The sequence below is a fragment of the Hyla sarda genome, chromosome 3, assembly GCF_029499605.1.
Source record: "Hyla sarda isolate aHylSar1 chromosome 3, aHylSar1.hap1, whole genome shotgun sequence".
NCBI lineage: Eukaryota > Metazoa > Chordata > Amphibia > Anura > Hylidae > Hyla > Hyla sarda.
The window spans coordinates 294,752,771-294,770,529 of NC_079191.1; the positions used below are offsets into that span (position 1 = coordinate 294,752,771).

The window sequence follows — 17,759 nt, forward strand, 5'->3', positions numbered from 1 at the left end:
AAAAGGAAACTACAGCACACAAGCATAGTGAAAAAAGTGTGGAATGGCTTTATTCCAGAAATACCATGGTACAACGTTTCTGTGGTTTCACACCAACATTTTCAAGATTGAAAATGGTGGTGCGAGACCACAGAAATTTTTTACCATGTAATTTCTGGAATAAAGCTACTCCACGCTTGTGCTGTGCCTATTTTCTTTGGACTAGCTACTTTGGACCCATGACCGGCATCCCGTAGACTGCCAGCACCAAAGCACCAGCCCAGTCATTTGGTTGTGCTGCTCCACCTGTCATATATATATATATATATATATATATGTATATATATCTTTTTATTTTGTTTACACTTTTTAAGCCCTAAAAGGGGACTATTATATGCAATCACTAGAATGCAGTTGCTGAGCAATGCTATGCTATTACATGGAACCAAATCAATAAACAATTTAGTTTTGAATTTCATCAAACCATATTTTTTAAACTAACTCAGATTATATTCCCTAACTACTCCTAACACCCCTCCTGCCCTTAAAAATGTTCGAGCTTTAAAAAGCTGTGTATCATACCTTTTACTTTGCTCACATTGTGTGAGCTCCCGGCAGGAGAAAGTGGGCATTCCGCAGCAGGCGCGATGTCACTGAAGCAAGCGAGAGCAGTGCCTCGCCATGCTCCGCATGCACTTCCTCAGTTTGGACTTCTGAAAGTCCATGTGGAGACCAAAATAACTGTTTGATTTGCGTCAGGGAACAGAACAGAGCCACTTAGCGGCCATTTTTTTCAATCACATCAAAAGCATGTAAAGGTTGAGAATTTTAACAGAATGTAAATAGCAAAGTGTCTTATAATTACATAAGGAACAATATATTAAAAGCTTAGTTTGGTGACAGGTGGTAAAGGCCTTATTGGTAGCTTCACATCTTTTGCTGCCCATTTTTTGCTCGCCAAACTTATCCTTTTTAAAAATTGTTAGTCTTAGGCTGCAAAAAACAGCCACTCCTGGATCTTTAGCATATATCACTTCAGTCTATGACTCAACAAAGTTCAAATTACAGGCATAAAGCAATATTGGCTAATTGCCATCAGCTGCTGATCCTACTTTATACTTCTCCTCAACAAAAATGTTCCTATAGTGTTTGTTGTTTTTCCCTAGCTTAGCTGCATTCATACTTTCATTATTCTTGTTGAGTTGTGACTAGAGATGAGCGAATGAAAAATTCGATTCGCAATGAATACGAATATCGCTGCGATTCTATCGCACGAATCGCTTCATTAAACTCCATTTTACAGCGTTCCAGGCTATTGTAGAGCTGAGATGGCGGATCCACATGTGAGTACATGGGGCAGAGGATTATGGGAGGGCGGGAAACAGCGGTGGGAATGAAGGTAGGCGGGCTGACCCAGAACCACATGTGAGATGCAACCTATCAGTGTTCACTGACCTCTGTGATGTCACAGCCCCTATATAATCGGCGGCCATCTTGCCTCACTTGATTTCATCTATGCACTCAGATGGAGAGGACGGGACTGTGTGTGTGTGTGAATAGCTCATACCACAGCGTTACACTGCAAATGCTAGTCACATCAGCGTTAGGTAAAGGCAGGAGTGCAGAGTGCTGTGCTGTTACTCTGGGGAGGATCATTGATAGCTAAACCTCCTATTCACGTTATTGAGCATTGCAGCAGAGAGGGGCAGATAACTGTCAGCTGCCTCATACAGATCTCCAAGCTGCCTGAACTTTCTGAAGCATCTCATCTCCTAATTTTTCAGCTCTATTGAGTTTTTTTTTCTCCACAAATCTTCTGCTGCTCAGAATTGTGTGACAGAGTGCAATTTAGGGTTTAATCCTTGGATTTTTTTGTGGTGCTGCACTGTTGGGTCCTGCAGCTGTTCAGAAATAAGTCATATTAGTGTGGACTTTAGTACCTTTTTACCATTTTTCACCTGTTATTCTGTCTCTGTGCTAAATTCAGTGTTATACCACATGTTATACACCTGCCGGTGTATTAAAGAATTTTTTTTTTCCCGGAGTACAAATACGCTTAACAGTGGCCTAATCATTGCAAAGGGCCTAAATACAAGCAAATATTGTACCATATACTACCTTTTTTCTGTCTCTGTGCTAAATTAAGTGTTATACCACACGTTATACACCTGCCGGTGTATTAAAGAAAAAAATAGGTTTTCCTGCGTAAAAATATGCTTTTTCAGTGGCCTTATCATTGCAAAGGGCCTAAATTCAAGCAAATAGTGTACCATATACCACCTTTTTTTCTGTCTCTGTGCTAAATTAAAGGAGAAGTCCAATGTAGAAAAAGTATTGTGTTTTAAATGCAGAAGCAAAAGTTATATCACTTTGTAAATCACTTACGTTACCCATCTTGTATGTAAAACCTGTTTTTCTAGCTTCTTTGTTCAGAGAGGAAGTTCAGCAGCTCCCTGTTCTGATGACTTGCGACCCCCCATTGAGCTGCATTATGCTGGGGGCCATGATGTCACAATTTCCCATAGTTCTGTGTGCTGCCTGCAGCTTAGCCAGCTCTGAGCACGGCAAGGGCACCTCCCATATGCAGCTTCAGCAAATCATAGTAGCCCCAGTGAGCTGAGCAAGCGTCTTCATCTCCTCGGCAGGGAAGCATCTGACAGCCAGCTCAGTGTTTATAAGAGCAAGAACGATGTCCCAAGAAGCAGAGGGGGAGGGGAGATCCCTGCTTTCCCCTGCACTGATCACAATCTGACAGCAGGTCAGTCTGAAAGAACGATGTCCTGAGAATAGAAGCAGGGGGAAGGGAAACACTGAGCCTGCTGTTAGGAAAGTGATCAGTGTCTAGGCCAGTGTATCCCAACAAGGGTGCCTTCAGCTGTTGCAAAACTAAAACTCCCAGGCATGCTGGGAGTTGTAGTTTCACAACAGCTGGAGGCACCCTGGTTAGGAAGCACTGGTCTAGGCTGGGCTACTTCTGTGATGAACTGAAAGGCATTATGGGAGACAGGAAGTCAGTGACCTCCATTGACCAGGAAGTACCGATCTTTCAGAGGGGATTGCAGGAGAATGGAGAGGGTGAGATACATGAGGAGCAGATTGTCAGAATGGTGAGCTGATGCACTTTCACATGATATAAAAAAAAATTGTGACTTGGTCCATGATACTTCTTCTTTAAGTGTTATACCACACGTTATACACCTGTCGGTGTATTAAAGAAAAAAAAAAGGTTTTCCTGCGTACAAATACGCTTAACAGTGCGCTCATCATTGAAAAGGGCATACATACAACCAAGTAGTGTACTATTTAGTACCTGTATTTCTGTCTCGGTGCTAAATTCAGTGCTATTCCACATATTAGTATACACTGGCTGGTGTATACAACAAAAAAAGATTTTTTTCCTGCGTATAAATACGCTTAACAGTGCGCTCATCATTGCAAAGGGCATACATACAAAAAAGGAATGTACTATTTAGTAACTGTTATTCTGTCTAGGGCCTATATACTTTGAAAGGACAGCTGTAAGTAATCGCCTGCTGCTGTTCTATACCCTCATAAACGCACTAAGTATGTCAGGCAGGGAAGTGCCAGGACGTGCACAGAGAAGGGGCAGAGGCCTACATACGTCAGGCAGAGTTGGCAGCAGACTTGGGGCAACACCCAGCGGTCGTGTCGTCGACCCATCTCTCCTCGTCAATTGGTTTGCACACTCATCCCCATCATCACAAGCGTCATCTGACAACCCCAGTCAAGAGTCGGTGGGTTCCTCAGACACAACCCTCAGTTGGCATGGCCCGGGAGCAGTCCCTGTAATCCCATTGCCTTTGTCCTATGCTGTTCCCTCTCCCAAAGAAGTATCTCATGCTTTGGGTTCAGCTCCACTATTTCGCGAGGACGATGTAATAGAGGGCAGTCAGCATCTAATGGGCAGCCAAGAATGTGAGGAGACATGCATCCCTTGCTCCGCAAGGCGGCCAAGTAGTGATGCGGAGAGTGACGTGATGTGTTTCAATTGCTCAGGGTCCTGAGGCAGACACTGTTGTGGAACACGAGGAGGACATCAGTGACATGCACACATCTTTTGATGATGATGAAGCCGATCGCAATTGGGAGCCGGGTGCAGAAGCCGGGGCTTCATCATCATCAGGAGAAGAGATTTGCTCTTTGTCTATGAGGCAGCAAGACGGTAGCACGGTTGGCAATCAGCGTGGTGGTGGCAGTAGTGGAAATTCAGGAGCCAAACGTGCCAGGGGGAGACCACCTGCTTTGCGGCAAGCTACCATTCAGGGAGGTAGTGGAACAGGGGTTCCTGGAGACGGCGCCAACAGCAGTGAAATAGTGCGAACTACGGGTGGGAAAATCAGCTACTCTGTGGTGTGGTTGTTCTTCATAAAGAATCAGGAGGACCTTAGCGTAGTCCCATGCAAAATCTGTCGGCAGAAAGTGAAGCGTGGCCAGGGTCCCAATCTCGGCACCACGGCCCTGTGTCAACACATGATTCACCACCATAAAGCGGCCTGGGATAACCGTGGCTCCGAGGTAGTGGTCCAGCCTGCCGCATCACCCAGTGGCCATCCGCTCCCTCCGTCATCCAGCCAAGGCTCCACCACCTCAGCCGAAGGGAGCATTGTGTCAAACCATCCTTCTTGCGCTCCTGCTTCCTCCGCTCGTAGTGAGCCATTCTGCCAACAATCGATTGGCGAAGCCATGTCCAAGAGACAACAGTATGCGCCCACTCATCCAACGGCGCAGAAGTTGAATGTGCTCCTGTCCAAGTTGCTGGTGTTGCAGTCCCTCCCTTTCCAACTGGTGGACTCTGCAGCTTTCAGGGAATTGATGGCTTGTGCCGAGCCGAGGTGGAGAGTCCCAAGCCGTCATTTCTTTGCGAAGAAGGCAGTACCAGCCCTGCATAAGTTTGTACAAGAGAAGGTTCAGTACTGGGCCCGCTGTTGTTTAATTTATTTATCAATGATATAGAGGATGGTATTAACAGCTCTGTTTCTATCTTTGCAGATGACACCAAGCTTTGTAGCACAGTACAGTCTATAGAGGATGTGCATAAGTTACAAGATGACTTGGATAGACTAAGTGTCTGGGCATCCACTTGGCAAATGAGGTTCAATGTGGATAAATGTAAAGTTATGCATCTGGGTACTAATAACCTGCATGCATCGTATGTCTTAGGGGGGATTAAACTGGCAGAGTCACTGGTAGAGAAGGATCTGGGTGTACTTGTAGATCACAGACTACAGAATAGCATGCAATGTCAGGCTGCTGCTTCCAAAGCCGGCAGGATATTGTCATGTATCAAAAGAGGCATGGACTCAAGGGACAGGGACATAATACTCCCCCTTTATAAAGTATTGGTACGGCCTCACCTGGAATATGCTGTTCAGTTTTGGGCACCTGTCCATAAAAGGGACACTGTGGAGCTGGAAAGGGTGCAGAGACGCGCAACTAAACTAATATGGGGCATGGAACATCTTAGCTATGAGGAGCGATTAAAGGAGTTACAATTGTTTAGTCTTGAGAAGAGACGTTTAAGGGGGGATATGATAAACGTATATAAGTATATTAATGGCCCATACCAAAAATATGGAGAAAAACTGTTCCAGGTTAAACCCCCCCAAAGGACGAGGGGGCACTCCCTCCGTCTGGAGAAGAAAAGGTTTAGTCTAAAGGGGCGACACACCTTCTTTACCGTGAGGACTGTGAATTTATGGAACGGTCTACCTCAGGAACTGGTCACAGCAGGAACAATTAACAGCTTTAAAACAGGATTAGATACATTCATGGAACAAAATAACATTAATGCTTATGAAGAAATATAAAATCCCATCCCTTCCCCAATATTGCGCCACACCCCTACCCCTTAATTCCCTGGTTGAACTTGATGGACATATGTCTTTTTTCGACCGTACTAACTATGTAACTATGTTAGGTGAGCCAGTCCTTGAGCCTGTCAGTGTGATCAAGTGCACGGCAGCGCCGATGTGTGGAGCTGTAACTACGGGCAGGGACAATACATGTCTTTTACGGCCCACTGGGTAAATGTTGTTCCTGCACAGCCACAGCAGCAACTTGGACAGGTCACACCGCTTCCTCCTCCACGCTCTCGCTCCCAGGCAGTTGGTCCTTTTACAGTGTGCGCCTCCTCCTCCCCCGTGTCCTCGGCCTCCACTGCACATCCAAATCTCGGTGGCCCTTCATCGTACCACGTGTGTAGGGCACAGCGGTGTAAAGCCGTCCTTCACATGGTTTGCCTTGGCGAACGGAGTCACACAGGGGAGGAACTGCTGAAGTTCATTAGGGAAGAAATCCGAGTATGGCTTACTCCACGAAATCTGGAAATGGGAACCATGGTGATCGACAATGGGAAGAACATTGTGGCCGCGCTGCAACAAGGAAGTGTGACCCATTCGCCCTGCATGGCACACGTGTTGAATCTGGTTGTCAAGAAGTTCATCAAGTCTTCAACCCATTTGCAAGACGTCCTGACAATGGCAAGGAAACTGTGCATGCACTTCAGCCACTCGTACACCTCCAAGCACACTTTGCTTGAGCTGCAGCGTCAGAACGGTATCCCACAGCATAGTCTCATTTGTGAGGTTGCCACACGTTGGAATTCCACCCTCCATATGTTGGACAGACTATACGAACAAAGAAAAGCCATCACGGATTTTTTCATGATACAAGCAGATAGGAGTACTCCCCTGTGTAACTTCAATGTGAACGAGTGGCAGCTCATACGTGACACCTGCCGTTTGCTGAGGCCCTTTGAGGAAGCCACATTTTTTGTTAGTCGCTCGAATTACCCCATGAACGACGTAATTGCACTCCTACATTTACTCCAAAAAATTATTGAAAACATGGCTGGTCACGGCAATGGAGATGTTGCGCCTACATCAGAAGGCTACATGAGTCCTGTGGGGGATGAACTGGAGGAGGATGATGAGGGGCAGAGCGGAGCACAGTTTACGGTGGATGAGATGGCCGGTGTTTCTGGTCATTGGACAGGAGGGGAGGAGCAGGAGCAGCCAGAGGAGCTGGAGGGTTATTACGAGGGAGGCGAGACAAAGGACCCAGACACACCGTGGCAGTATGCAGTGGAGATGGAGGCAGGTAGTCCCAGTGAGTCACTGTCACAAATGGCACGATGCATGCTGAGTTGCTTGCGTAGTGACCCCTGAATTGTCAAAATTCGTCAGCGCGATGACTTCTGGATCTCCACCTTATTAGACCCTCGCTACCGGCCCAGAATGGGGGCCTTTTTTACACCCACTGAGAGGGAGGACAAACTGACCTACCTTAGGGAGCTTCTACGCAGTCGGTTGGCCGATGCCTATTGGCCACATGGTCCATCCACTCGCAGGTCTGACTCGGGGGGCCCTCTGCTCTCACCTTCCACTGCCACGGCTGCTGGGGAGGGGAGGGGTGGCAGGAGCAGTACCGGCTCAATCAGCAGCAGCCTGAGTCTACAGTCGCTGATGAGTAGCTTCCTTCAGCCGCATAGTGAAGCTACTCATCAGCAGCAGGTGGACATGAGCAGGACCTGAACCAGCAGGTGAAGCCCTGGTGTGTAGTGTACTAGTGCATCAGCCAACTCCACGCTGTGCCATTCAGCCACTAAATGGTCTCCTCTTGCCATGCTATGTCCACGCTATGTCATTCAGTCACTATATGGTCTCCTGACACTGATGCCACCACCAGGCTCTGTCATTGTGCTGCTGTGCGGCAGTAATTCTAAGAGTGATGCCGGTAATCTGCATGCTATTCTGAATAACAGTATTATTTCACTACCCCAGCACACTCCATATGCGTTTTACGACACAGCAAAGTGTTCTATACCCCTATAGAGGCTGTATGTAGGCTAGAAATAGCCTTTTTTAACATCGATTTGCCGCAAATAAATTTGGACCGAAACAAACTTTTCGGGAAAATTCGGCGAATCGGCCGAATCGAATTTTTGAAAAGTTTTCTCATCTCTAGTTGTGACCATCAGTCCCTCACATGCTATCCCGTGTAGGAGTGAGATCAGTAACTATATGATTACGTCATCATCTACCAAATATCTCCTGGCAGCTTTCAGATCCCTTCCCTCCTCACCAAGCTCTAACTGTATGCTCCTCCATGATAACAAACCTAGTATACCTTCACTATTAGATAAATTGAAGCAAACTTTACATACTTGTCAATTTTTCTTCAGATTTCTGTGGATATAATGGTGCCTGATGTGCTTCAGCAGAATCATTCGTTTTTATGTCAGTTTCTTTTGATTTTTCTGATTCCATAGGTTTTTGTGAAAACTGGAGCTGACTTGTAAACTTTTCATGCTGCAAAATAAGGAGACATAAAACTATATGGAGAAATAACATAATGACAGGAAAATTAACAAAATAAAATAAGATGAAATTACCTTTAGAGCCTCTTCGGGTACCTTTAATTCTCCACGTACTACAGTAAAAAGGTTGGTATGTATTTCTTATTAAGGAAGCAGCAATTAAAATCTCAGAAACAATTTTCTATAATGTTATTGAGAAAGTAGGCGGTGGTGTTTAATTGACTGAAACTATCATTAAAAGGGAGGAGCTCAGGTATTCTGGTACAAAACTCTAAATCTATTCATTTAAGATATAGATTTACAAAAAACAATCACTACAAGTTTAGATTAAAGCATATTGCATCCAAACAGGAAGAAAGAGAGAGAAAGAGAGAGATAAGTGACAAGATAGAAAGACAGCACAACCAAAAAAAGAGGAAGGGAAAGAGAGAAAGGCAGGAGAGAGAGTGCAAGAGAAAGACAGGACAAAGAAGAATGACACAAAAGAGAGAAAGAAACAAGAAAAGGAAAAATAGAGAGGAGAAGGTGGGAGATAAAAAAAAAAAAAAAATTTGAAAAAGAAATAGAGAGAAAACTTCATTCGCATTGTGGCAACACTTCCCTGGTCCTATGACTGGTCTCTGTACATCTGGCCTCCAGTGGTGAAGTTTCATAAATTAACCTCTACTGCAGCTTGTGACTGGCTGCAGAAGGCATCATGGAAATGTTGACACGGGAGCACAGATCAATTTCAGCGTCGCTATGACAGTAACAGTAAACTTATAAATTATGCATAAAAATAAATAAAAAAATCTTGGCTCTTGTACCTTTAATTGTCTTGTCTCCTTCAATCCAAGGTTGTTTCATACTGCATTTAAAACTGATAAATATAGCAAGAAATATTATTTTTGTGCCCCAAGAGCTAAGCCTTTTCCCTCCTCTTCCCTGTCACGACAACTGGCTGCAGCAGGAGCCTCCCCTTTAGCCCTGTCTGCAGTAGGACATAAAGATTGGTAAGCCCTACCCCCCTTAGCTAAAGCAAGCATTTACAGGTCAGCAGAAAAGTAACCCCTGTGTTCTATGCAGGACTATTTGTTTCTGGACATGCAGAGAATTCTCCAGAATAACAAAGCCTTTGGGTAAATGTATCATTCACTGCTAGGTTTAAAGGGGGTACTCTGGCGGAAAACATCTTATTCCCTACCCAAAGGATAGGGGATAAGATGTCTGATCATGGGGGTCCTGCCGCTGGGGACCCCGCGATCTCCAGGCCAGCAGCGGCGGCTTCACGCCACACCCCCTCCATTCATGTCTATAGTAGGCTACGTACTAGCCGTCAAGCCTCCTCCCATAGACATGAATGGAGGGGGGAGTGGCGGCTGTAGTCGCCAGTTATCCAGCAAACTTTGCTCCGTGCATCGGAAGACTGGGGAGCCGCAGTGGACATCGTGGGGGTCCCTAGCGGTGGGACCCACGTGATTAGACATCTTATGCCCTATCCTTTGGATAGGTGATAAGTGTTTTTTGCCAGAGTACCTCTTTAATCTTCCTTTAAAATGACCAAGACGGGTAAGAGTCCAGGGCTTAATATAAAATGTCAGAGAAAACCATTTTTCCCCCAACTTAAAGGGTAGACGTTATCATCGGTCCAAAGTGGCTTCTGTTTGTCCCACCAGCCTTGATTGATAGATCTTTCCTTGTACTGAAACAGAGCTCAATCAATTAATACTGGTGGGAAAAAGCTGCTAGTAACTGCCCCAATGACTTATGTTTCAGGCAGCATGAAAGTGATTAAAACTTCCCTTTAATATAAACACTATAGCTGTTTGGATCTCCAAAACCGCAACATGACAATCTTTGTTTGCAGTTTACTGAGATTACAGGCAGGCAAAAATAGAAACCTGCATTCTGCTTATAATGTCCTATGGAGTAGGCACATATAATTTAACATTTTCTATGGCTTCATTATTGTACTATTTAATATTATGTATTGTACTTTGCACAGAGCAATGTACAGCGATGATGATATATTTAAAGGGCTACTCTGCCGCGTAGCATCTTATTCCCTTTTCAAAAGATAGGGGATAATGTGGGAGATTAATTAATCAGCCAGAAACCCAATTGTCTGTTTATTTCCATAACAACCAATCACAGCTCAACTTTCATATCTTAACAAGCTCTTGTAAAGTGGAAGTGGAGTTCTGATTAGTTGTTATGAGAAAAAATAGACTATTAGGGCATCAGGCTGATTGATAAATTAGGGCCAATATGTCTGATTGCGGGGGTCCGGCCGCTGGGACTTCCCACGATCTTCGATGCAGCACCCCAGTCATCCGGTGCACAGAGAGAACTCCCCCTCCATGACAATATAGGCAGTATACATAAAATCAACATGGATCAGCCGTATCCAATATAAGCATAAATATATAAGCGCAATAAGAGAGCGCAAAAGCCTAAGGCCTTGGTTAAATCACTAGCTAAAAGGAGACCAAAATAGTGCCGAGTTATCTCAAAGTAAACAGGTTCAGTGCTATATCAATAAAAAACACAAATACAAGAAACAATATTATCTGGAATAAGAAAAATATTAAGAATAATATAAATAATAATTAAAAAAATAAAAATAATTAGAAAAGGTGTGTAAGAAAAAATCTAAACTAAAACTATACTAGTCTAAACTATTAGGCATTTGAAAAAGAATAAAGAAGGGCATCTAGTGAGACATAGGAACCATGTGGAGGACTGGAGCCACCCATCCCAAAAGAAGCACAGACTGGAATGGGTATATACGCCTAACATGAAATATAAGAGGAACCAATATAAGAAAAAGGGGGGGGGGGGGATTGGGATTCTAAGAGGGGGTAGAGCAAAAATATATAGTAGAGTAATCTGGAGAATTGGTGAATTCCACCCATCGGTACCAAAGATGGGCCTGTTTATCTGCCCTAGGGGTATAAACAACAAGAAATTCCTCCATCCTATAAATCCTATTTACTTCTGCAAGTCATTCTGTAATTGTTGGGGCTTTAGGAATCTTCAACAATTTAGGAATGACTACGCAAGCTAAGTAAAATAAAGTAAAATAAAACGAAAGAGTGAATTAACAATGCGGGAGGTGTCACCGGGGATCATAGAAAGTAACAGGGGAGCCGGGATATTAGCTATGGCCTGTCCCATAATTTTAAAATTAAGATCAAGCACTTGTGTCCAGAAAACGTGAATTAGTGGACAAGACCACCACACATGAGTCATTGTGCCAAGTCCCTGGTCACACCGCCCACACTGATCTGAAGAGAGTGGGTACATCTTATGAAGGAGAAAAGGGACCCTGTACCATCTGGACACTATCTTGTAGTTTGTCTCCTGAATACGCCCAGAAAGAGACATCCTGTGGCTCAAGAAAAAAAAATTTGCCCAATCATCATCTGAAAAAGTGCGATCTAACTCGCGCTCCCAGCCAGCCATGAAAACCAAACATTGGTCTTTCGGGGGATCAATCAAGAAAGCATAAATAAGAGAAATAGACTTAACAAGCGGCTGCGAAGATACACAAAGCTCCTCATAAGGAGTGAGTTTTCTAGTGAGAGAAAGATTAGTACACTGAGTAGACACAAAATGTCTCAGTTGGGTGTACTCTAAGAGGACTGTGCTACTGCAAAGGCTCTGAGGTACCAACTCATTATAGGCTTAAGAGACAGACCAGACATAATGGGGGACATTTACTAATCTAGTCTATTCTGGGTATGCTTATAGACCAGCGTATGTGGTAGTCTCCTGTCTATTGTGCTCCTAAAGGTCTCACAGCCCTTGATAAATTCTGTGCTCAGACTTCAGGGTCAACAGCTTAAACTGCATTTAGATCTGCTCCAATATGGTCTGACATTTCAGCGTATTTTGGGCAGATGCGACTTGTCGCACAAAAGTCGCACTTGATAAATTCAGCACCAATGCATTTTCCAATGCATTTCCGTCTAAAATAGACTTGCATGCATCATGTTCTAAAAATCCTCTACAGCAAAAGTCGCAGAAAAGTCGCACATATTTAGACTGCGACTTTCTGTGCGACAAATTTAGACAGGAAAAAACAGTCTAAATCCTTTGATAAATCTGCCTCAATGTGTTGAGCAACTAGAGGGACAATAGCTGGGAACGTTAGTAAGGAAGGTGCCCCCACGCCTGGTGAAAACATAATAATGCCAAACCAAGGGTCAAGGGTCCACCTTTAGGTAGGCTTAATGAAGAAAAAAGATAGGACCTACAAACAACTCTTAAGGTTTGCAAGACCGGGGCAAACGTTTTAGACAAAGATAAAGCATGCAAAGGTGTCGGAACCCATAGGGTTAAACGGTTCTGACAGTTTCTTTTGTTTACTTTTTGTTGCTGGGTTACACCCGGCTGTCTGGAATGGTCAGCTGACCTTAATTGGAGCACCTATTCTGGCTCTGCACCCACACCCTGCTGCGAACGAGCTTCACCTCCTAGCTAGCGTGTATTTTTGGCGCATCTGACCTATTGGCTATGTACTCTGACCCTTCTCCTGTTTCTGCGACTTTGCACTTCTGTGATCTCTTTGTACTGACTCGGCTTGTGAACTGTGACTTATTGTGTGTGTTTAAGATATTATTTATGTTAGTTTGTGTGCTCCCTTACAGTATCACGACTTTCCAACAGCACCCAAGGCTTAGAAGCATGAAAGCCATCTAAGAGACATGACAATGCCATGGCCAGATAATAAGAAAGACAGTCAGGGAGGCCTAGACCTCCCAATTGTTAAGTCCTAATCAATGTTTCTCGAGCAATACGAGGTGGTTTCCGAGACCAGACAAAGGAAGAAAAAGAAGAATTGAGGGTAGAAAAGAAGGAACTAGATAAATATACAGGGTCTAAAATAGATAAAGTCGGGAAGTACATTAATTTTAAGTATATTAAATATGGCCTTTTCAAGAAAAGTCCTTCTTTTCCCACTTCAAAAGATTGGCATGAATAGAGCGCAATAAGGGGGGGAAATTATGAATATTAATCTCGGAAAGATCAGTAGGTACGTGAACTCCCAAATATTTAATGGATCGTGGATTCCATGAGAAGGAAAAGTTAGCCCGGATGCCATCAACAACAGGACCCAGCCCACGCTCTCCTTAAGGACCAGAGCATTTTTTGCAAATCTGACCACTGTCACTTTAAGCACTAATAACTCTGGAATGCTTTTACTTTTCATTCCGATTCCGAGAAAGTTTTTTCGTGACATATTCTACTTTATGTTAGTGGTAAATTTTTGTCGATACTTGCACATTTCTTGATAAAAAATTCCAGAATCTGATTAAAAAATTTTTACTTTGAAACCCACTGCTTATAAGGAAAATGGACATCCCAAATAAATTATATATTGATTCACATATACAATATGTCAACTTTATGTTTGCACCATAAAGTGGAAATGTTTTTACTTTTGGAAGACATCAGAGGGCTTCAAAATTCAGCAGCAATTTTCACATTTTTCACAAAATTTTCTAAATCTGAATTTTTCAGTGACCAGTTAAGTTTTGAAGTAGATTTGAAGGGCCTCCATATTAGAAATACCCCATAAATGACCCCAGTATAAAAACTGCGCCCCTCAAAGTATACAAAATGACATTCAAATGTTTTTTTAACCCTTTAGGTCTTTCACAGGAATAACAGCAAAATGAAGGAGAAAATTCAAAATCTCCATTTTTACACTAACATGAAGACCCAAATTTTTACAAGGGGTAAAAGGAGAAAAAGCCCACCAAAATGTGCAACCCAATTTCTCTCGACTAAGGAAACATAAAAGTTCTCTGTGGGTGCACTAGAGGGCTCAGAAGCGAAGGAGAGACAATGGGATTTTGGAGAGTGAATTTTGCTGTTTTTTGGGGGGCATGTCACATTTTGGAAGCCAGAGAAAAAAAAAAAAAAAACAACATACATACTATATGCATACTATTTTGGAAACTACACCCCTCATGGCATGTAACAAGGGGTACAGTGAGCCTTAACACCCCAAAGATGTTTGATGACTTTTCGGTAAAGTCAGATGTGTAAATGAAATTTTTTTTTCACTAAAATGCAGTTTTTTTCACCAAATTTACAATTTTTACAAGAGGTAATAGGAAAAAATGCCTCCCAAAATTTATAACCCAATTTCTTCTGAGTATGGAAATACCCCATGTGTTGATATAAAGTGCTCTGCATGAGCACTACAATGCTCAGAAGGAGACACATTTGGCTTTCTGAAAGCAAATTTTGCTGAAATGGATTTGGGGGGGCATGTCGCATTTAGGAAGCCCCTATGGTGCCATAACAGCAAACAAAAAAAACAAAAAAAAAACATGGCATACTATTTTTGAAACTTCACCCCTCAAGGCAAGTAACAAGGGGTACAGTGAGACTTAAAGGGGTTATCCACCATAAGGTGATTTTAGTACGTACCTGGCAGACAGTAATGGACATGCTTAGGAAGGTTCTGCGCTTGTCTTGGGGCTAAATGGCTATGTTGTGAGATTACCATAACACTGTGGCTAGCTTTTTGTGAACTGGTATTTCTGTTTGACTTTTCTTCCTTTGACTACAAATCCCACAAATCCATTTTCTTCCCTCCCACACATCAGCCACCCCACCCATTGAAACATAAATAAGCTGCAGACCTGTGGTTTTCAATCGGGGTGCCTACATCTGTTGCATTAGTTACAGATTGATCTCTCTCCCACCAAGCGATCGCTCCACCCATTGAAGCAGACAGGCTCCCTGTCATCAGCTGACTAGTGAGTCACATCTCGGCCGCATTGCAACCTGGGAAAAATCTGAGACAACAGTCATTTTGTATGCTGTTAAAAATAAATATTGGAGTGAAAATCACAGAAGAATTGTGAGAAAACTTTCACACACAGGTACAGACACTATATTATGAACTACACTTACTTTACAGCCCCTGTAGCATAGTCAAATAAAAAAAAAAAAACCTTGTATACCCCTTTAACACCCCACAGGTGTTTGAGGATTTTTCGTTAAAGTCAGATGTGTAAATGAATTTTTATTTTTTTCACTAAAATGCAGTTTTTGTCCCCAAATTTACAATTTTTACAAGAAGTAATAGTAGAAAATGCTCCCCAAAATATGTAACCCCATTTCTTCTGAGTATAGAAATATCCCATATGAGGATGTAAAGTGCTCTGCGGGTTCACTGCAATGCTCAGAAGAGAAGGAGCGCCACTGGGTTTTTGGAAAGAAAATTTTTTTGGAATGGAAGTCGGGGGGCCATGTGCGTTTCCAAAGCCACTATGGTGCCAGAACCACGGAATGTATAAGATGTGCAGTGAGCATCTACCCCCCCCCACCACCACCACCACTGTTCTGGCCCCATGGGGGCTTTCTAAACGTACATGTCATTCATTTCCAGCCAAATGGGGCTCATTCTCTTCTGAGCACTGTAGTGTGCCAGCAGTGCACTTTACGTCCACACATGGGGTATTTATATATGTTTATGTTACAAATTATGGGGGACTTTTTTTCTATTACCCCTTGTAAAAAATAAAAAATTTGTGATAACACCAGCATTTTAGTGAAAAAATCTAAATTTTTCATTTTCACGTCCAACTTTAACGAAAATTCTTCAAACACCTGTGGGGTGTTAAGGCTCACTATACCCCTTGTTACATTCCGTGAGGGGTGTAGTTTCCAAGACAGGGTCACATGTGGGTGTTTTTTTTTTTTACGTTTATGTCAGAACCGCTGTAACAATCAGCCACCCATGTGCAAATCACCTCAAATGTACATAGTGTGATCTCACTCCTGAGCCTTGTTGTGCGCCCGCAGAGCATTTTATGTCCACATATGGGGTATTTCCGTACTCAGGAGGAATTGTTTTACAAAATTTGGGGGTCTTTTTCTCTTGTGAAAATGAAATGTATGGGGCAAAACCAGCATGTTAGTGTAAAAAATAAAAAAATTTACAATAACATGCTGGAAACAAACTCCAACAAAATAGAACCAGACTGTGTAAAATTGATCAGTTTATTAACAGATATGCAAACAGACATACATTTAAAAATAGAAACATATAAAATATACAGCACTGGAGTCACAACCACAGAAGATATGGAGGAGGCAAGATGGATATCAAGACATGGAATACAGGGGAAACGAAGACAGTACAGCGAGTGGTCACTGGAACAAAAGTACAAAGAAAATAATGTAAAGACCTCATGAGGTTTATCCAGAAGACCAATATGCACAATAATACATACTGAAATCATAAAGAAGATGGTATAAAAAGGAGAAGAAAACCACATAGAAGTCCACCTGCCATGCAGACACACACCTGCCAGCTCCTACCCCAACGTACGTTTCGCCTGTGCTTCGTCAGGGGGCGTATCTTATGCCCCTTCCTAGTGGGTATATAAACTATCTCCAAACCAATAAGAGACTGGATGTAAGTAGATTGATGTCTCCATTAGCCAATCATGGCTATAGACCGCCTACCTGATGTAATGCTTCTGCCATTAGATACACATAGAATGGTCCTACCTGATTGAAGTCACCTGCACATAGGATGTGACATCAGAGAGATGCATCACATCATCATTACTATGTGCGGTCTATGCGCGTCAGGTGATAACCACCAGAGGGAAGGCACATCATGCCGTCCCTCTGGTGGTTATCACCTGACGCGCATGCGCCATTCACCCTACCCTAAGGTTCATCACCTCCGGGTTCGTTGATTCATTTACTTACCATTGGGGGCGGCGTTAAATCTAACGCCGCCTCCGGTGATGTCAATGAGTGACGTGCTCTCTGTCCCGATCATGTGACTATCCCTGCATGATGGGATATCACGTGACCTGTATCATGGGACTGGGCGTAGACAAGCTACGTCACTAATTTGCACCATAACCTTCTGACTCATATAGTCAGGACGCTGAGCCACATGATCAGTATCATGATCATGTGACTAGGCGTGGTCAGGCGGCGTTGTGTACGGCACATAGTAATGATGATGTGACGCATCTCTCTGATGTCACATCCTATGTACAGGTGACTTCAATCAGGTAGGACCATTCTATGTGTATCTATTGGCAGAAGCATTACATCAGGTAGGCGGTCTATAGCCATGATTGGCTAATGGAGGCATCAATCTACTTACATCCAGTCTCTTATTGGTTTGGAGATAGTTTATATACCCACCAGGAAGGGGCATAAGACACGCCCCCTGACAAAGCACAGGCGAAACGTACGTTGGGGTAGGAGTTGGTAGGTGTGTGTCTGCATGGCAGGTGGACTTCTATGTGGCTTTCTCCTCCTTTTTATACCATCTTCTTTATGATTTCAGTATGTCTTATTGTGCATGTTGGTCTACTGGATATACCTCATGAGGTCTTTACATTATTTTCTTTGTACTTTTGTTCCAGTGACCACTCTCATTATCGCTGTACTGTCTTCATTTCCCCTGTAT

The 17,759-nt window shown here is 43.3% G+C and overlaps 1 protein-coding gene across 1 annotated transcript in view; it reads right to left on the bottom strand.

The window, feature by feature from the left end:
* Positions 1-17,759, bottom strand: part of CEP170 (centrosomal protein 170) — a 539,078-nt gene that overhangs the window by 391,453 nt on the left and 129,866 nt on the right. Inside the window, exons 5-6 of the mRNA XM_056566907.1 lie at positions 8,393-8,451; positions 8,165-8,309 (exon numbers count right to left, since the gene is read on the bottom strand). Of these exons, the coding sequence (XP_056422882.1) occupies positions 8,165-8,309; positions 8,393-8,451 (204 nt within the window). The remainder of the gene's footprint in view (positions 1-8,164; positions 8,310-8,392; positions 8,452-17,759) is intronic.